The sequence below is a fragment of the Bison bison genome, unplaced genomic scaffold, assembly GCF_000754665.1.
Source record: "Bison bison bison isolate TAMUID 2011002044 unplaced genomic scaffold, Bison_UMD1.0 scf7180017864072, whole genome shotgun sequence".
NCBI lineage: Eukaryota > Metazoa > Chordata > Mammalia > Artiodactyla > Bovidae > Bison > Bison bison.
In genome coordinates this window covers 9832010-9836641 of record NW_011494644.1, presented here as the reverse complement: position 1 = coordinate 9836641, position 4632 = coordinate 9832010, and the positions used below count along the sequence as shown (strand labels likewise).

At 57.1% G+C, this 4632-nt stretch overlaps 1 protein-coding gene across 1 annotated transcript in view; it reads left to right on the top strand.

Annotated features, from left to right (window-relative positions):
* GTF3C1 (general transcription factor IIIC, polypeptide 1, alpha 220kDa) overlaps positions 1 to 2005 on the top strand; it is an 81143-nt gene extending 79138 nt beyond the window's left edge. The window contains exons 38-39 of the mRNA XM_010837240.1: positions 2 to 33; positions 976 to 2005. Of these exons, the coding sequence (XP_010835542.1) occupies positions 2 to 33; positions 976 to 1182 (239 nt within the window). The 3' untranslated portion in view covers positions 1183 to 2005. The remainder of the gene's footprint in view (position 1; positions 34 to 975) is intronic.
* Positions 2006 to 4632: the final 2627 nt, after the last annotated feature.

Below are 4632 nucleotides of genomic sequence, written 5' to 3'. Positions count from 1 at the left end.
CCGCAGCCGCTGGCCGTGCTCGAGCTGCTCCAGGTGAGCCTCGGCGGGGAGGGTGCTTGCTGGGACCCCGTCCCCACTGCACCTTTCCTCTTCCGGGGTCTCAGAGGGCGGGGGGCAGTGGGCACGTTGGCTGAGCTCTGGGGTCGGCCACTGTTTACCAGCTCAGCCCACGAGGGTGCACTGGCCTCCTCACAGAGAGCCAGCTCCTCAGAAGTCTTGGGCCCCTGGTATCCTCCCCCCGCCACCCCCAAAGCTTACTCCCAACCCCTGCCCAGAGAGGTCAGCCCCGTTGCCCTCTGAGGCCACTGCGCCGGCTGAGCCCCACACCGATTTCCTTCCTCCCGCATCTGCTCTTCAGCGCTGCCAGCGCCCAGCCCCAGTTCTCAGCACTCAGCCTCCCACAGCCCCCACCCCTGCCCCGGGTTCCCGCCCCAGCTGTGCCTCCCAGGTCCTCCTTCAGCCCCGAGCTGCTGCCTAGGCTTACACAGAAGCATCCCTGGGGTCTTACCTCTGACCCTTTCTCAAGACCCTGGTGCCCACGGGGACCAGCAGGTAGGTGAGTGACCAACCCTCATGGGTGGCAGGGAGAGTTGGTGAGGTGCCCACAGTCTCCTAAGGGCAGCTCGGCTTGATGGCCGCCCTGGGCTCCGGCCGTGTGTGCACAGGAGTTCCAGCTCCTCGACAGAAGCAGGAGCAGGAAGTTCAGTGCACAATTCCCTGCACTTCACAGCAGGTCTGGGCCAAATAACCCCGTCTGGAAGCCAGGTCTGCAGCCCCTGCTCTACACAGGACCGCTGTATAAATGCTGGCCACGACCTTCTCTCTCTCGCCCTGGGCTCTTGCTTAAACCTGCCTGGTCAATCCCTGCTCGTCTCTCAAGGCCACCCTCCTGTGTCTGTTCTGGGAGGCTGCTCTGGGTACAGAGGACATGGCCCTTAAATGCCCCTGGAAATCCGTCTGTCTGTGCCACTGCAGGGGCTGGAGACCCTGGGCTGCATTAAAAAGTGCGTGCTGAGAAAGCCCGCGGCCGCTTCACTCTTCTCGAAGCCGCCGGTGGGAGAGGCGCTGCTGAGCCTGGACGAGAGCCCCGTGGTGTTCTACGAGCCCACGCTGGACTGCACCATCCGCCTCGGCCGCGTCTTCCCCAACGAGGTCAGCTGGAACAAGTGGGTCCACCTCTGAGGCCCGTGTGGTCCTGGCAAGCCTCCCGGGAATTCTCTCCTGGGGGCCTCTGCCCACGTGTGGGGGCGGCCTGGCAAGGTTGGGACCCAAGGATTCCTGCATCCCGCCCACGGGAACACTGTGTGCCCAGCCCGGCCCTGGCTGTGGTTTCTGGCCTGGAACTCTGGACGGAGGACCAGCTGGCCGCCTGCTCCCAGCCCGTCCACGGCCAGCCTTCAGGACTGTGCTTTGTCGCCCCCGGAGCTGGGTGGGGGAGCTCAGCGATGCTGCTCCCCACCTGCTCTCCTCCTGTTTCCAATCTCTCTGGATCCTGGGTTGTAGTGAGAGGCCCCGGTGGGCTGGTCCTCCAAGGGCTTCCGAGACGATCCTGCCCTTCGGGAGCAGAGCCACCTGCCCAGGCCCTGAACCTTCTCTGGATATCCCCCCGCTGGCCAGTGAGGGGTCAGAAGCTGTGGGCCTCAGGGGTCTGCCCCATCCACGCAGATTCATGTTCCAGCTTCTGGCCACCCCATCATGGAGGACTCTCTGTGCTCCCCAGAAAGCCCCCCTTGCTCTGAGGGACAGGGCCTCGTGGGGACATGTCATAGAGCGCGGGCTGGGTGACCCCCTGCCAAGGCCGCCATTGAGACTTGTTCCTCTGGAGGCAGGACCCCTGACCGCTGAGCCTGCAAGCCACGCAGGACTCCTGCCACCTGGAAACGGGGAGTCCTTACAGGTTTGGGGTTTGTCTTTTTTTTTTTTCCAGCCTCTTTCCTTATTGATTAAAAAACCCTGGCATGTATTTATATGTTTTTTTTTTTTAATTAAAGCGAAGTAAAACGCATTTCGTTTTGTATTTCCTAAAGAATCTTTGATCCACCAGGGGCTTGTTGTTTTCCACCATGGAACAGCCGGGGATAGACGTTGTCGGTAAAACCTAAGGAACAGGTGGGTGCTGGGGGTGAGCTCGCTCAGCCCATCCTGGCGCTGCCTCACCACATGCCACTGCCTTAAAACCCTTCCTCCCACTCAGCCGGGCCCCGGCCTGTCCCTTAACAGGCATCCGGCCGCACTCAGGCCAGGCCTGTGGCCAAGGCGATGCCGGCAGGCTGCTGAGGTCGAAGCCTGGAGTGTGGATTTGGCCCACGGCTGGTCTCTTTCGCTCACAGTATTTCTTTGTTGTTTTTTAGTTAGTTACCAACATTTCTTTAAAACTGGAGGTTTCACATTTTAAAAAAAATCCAGAACTCTGTCTTCTCTGGAAAGATCTAGAAATACTGCATGTGACAGTCACAAGTATGGGACACGCCCCCCCCCAGTCACGGCTGGCCCGCCCCCAGGCCAGGTCTCAGGCCCATCAGAGCTCCTCTCACTTTAACCTGCAGCTCACGGCCTGGCCCACCTGGCAGCCTTGGGTTTCCAGCTTCTCTCTGCCAGGGACCTGGTCCCCGGGCCAGACTCCAGGGTGACGGGGCAAAGAACAGGAGGCATGGGGTCCGGAGTCTTGAGAGTGAACCGCCCCCCACCCCCAGCACTGCCGAGACCTGGCCAAGTTTTGGCATCATTTTTTTTCTTTCCTTCTTTATTCGTTTTTACTCTAAAGTGAAAAAACAGCATTTGGGGTGATCTGGGTAATCAAGTAGAACAATGGATATGATTTGCTTTGTAAACAGAAAATACAGATGATGATTGTGTGGGACTGCATCTCGTGGCGGGAGGAAGGTAGGGTTGGGATCCAGTCTTGATGTTCCCGTCCCAGAGCCTTGGTTTTCTCATCTGAGAAATGGGGATAGACCGTCGCCCTCACAGGAGGGCCAGATGAGCTGGAGAACACCAAGGACAAGCACGTAGCAGGACGCAGTGAAGTCTGTTTCCTTCCCTGTGTGCCCAGGTTGAGGGGCAGTTCAGGCACGTGTCTAGGAGATGGGCGAGGAGTCAGCTCTCCAGTGGAGAGCGGGGGTTTCGGTGACCCACATTCCCACATCTAGGCATCCCGTGCAAGGATGACTTCCTCCTTCCCTCCCGCCCCCACCTATCCCATCAATCTGTCTGTGTGTCCATCCACCCCCTCAGCTAGCCCCCACCCAAGGTAGCTCTCTGCCCTTCTAAGCTCTGCACCCAGGGTTTGCAAAACCGGAAGTGTAGACCAGAAGCTATGAGATCAGATCAGGGCCAGGCAAGTAATATAAAGTGGCCTGGTTAATACCAGGCAGGGTAGGAACTATGGAAAATTAAAATCTGCATGCCCAGGGTGAGAAAGAATTCATGTTTAGAAAAAAAAAATTTTAAACATTGACCACCTAATAAAACACTCCGCCTGCAGTGTGGGAGACCTGGGTTCGATCCCTGGGTTAGAAAGATCCTCTGGAGAAGGGAACGGCTGCCCACTCCAGTATTCTGGGCTGGAGAATTCCAGTTCATGGGGTCGAAAAGAGTCGGACACGACTGAGCGACTTTTCACTTACCTAGTAAAACACGGGATGGGAGTGGGGAGCACCAAGCCAGAGGGGTCATGTCCTGTTCACCCTGAGTGACAGCACGCCCTGACCCCCGAAGGTCTGTCCTCTGGGTTCCTTGTCCCTCCACACTCCATTCTTACTCCTTTTTACTTACATAAGGTGTGAGTCGTTCAGTCATGCCCAACTCTGTGACCCCATGGACTGTAGCCCACCAGGTTCCTCTGTCCATGAAGTTCCCCAGGCAAGCATACAGGAGTGGTGTGCCACTCCCTTCATCAGGGGATCTTCCTGACACAGGGATCAAACCCAGGTCTCCTGTATTGCAGGTGGGTTCTTTACTGTCTGAGCCACCAGGGAAGCCCACACGCTTCATTTTTACTCCTTTTTGCTTACATAAGCCATACTTAATCCATTCTCTTTAAACACCTAAACCTGCAGGCGACTTTCTTCTCCAGGCCTTTTTCTCTGCATTTACATACCTTTTATGCTCCCCACCCCCGAGAAAACACAGACCTGTGATGGCATGTTGCGTACTGACACAGCTCCAGCTGTGGTTCACCCTGGAGTGCCCTTGCACGTCGGTGCCTGCACGTAGAGAGCCATGAGTTACGAGGTAAGTCTAGGCGGGAGTCCTGGCACTGAGGTCCTGATGTTACTCCCTCTTCACTGAAATTGCTTCCTGGTTTTCCCCACTGAGCATCTTCTCTGCCTTCCCAGGCCCCGCCTCTCTTCCTTCTGGAGCCCAATCAGATCTCGCTCAGTGTCTGGCAGCTGCCAGCTTCCCACATCCCCTTCCTCCCCTTCCAGCCTCGCTTTGCCCAAGGCCACCCAGAATCCCGGGCTGAGTGATCTGTGTCCTCTGGCTTCACCTGACTACCCACTCTTCCCCTGGGTCCTTACCCCACTTATGCCAGGGAATTTTCCACATGTGTTTGTGTGTATGTGTGTTGTATGTGTGACGTGTATGTGTATTTTTTATATGTGTGTGTGTGCACACGTGATCTCCCTGCTT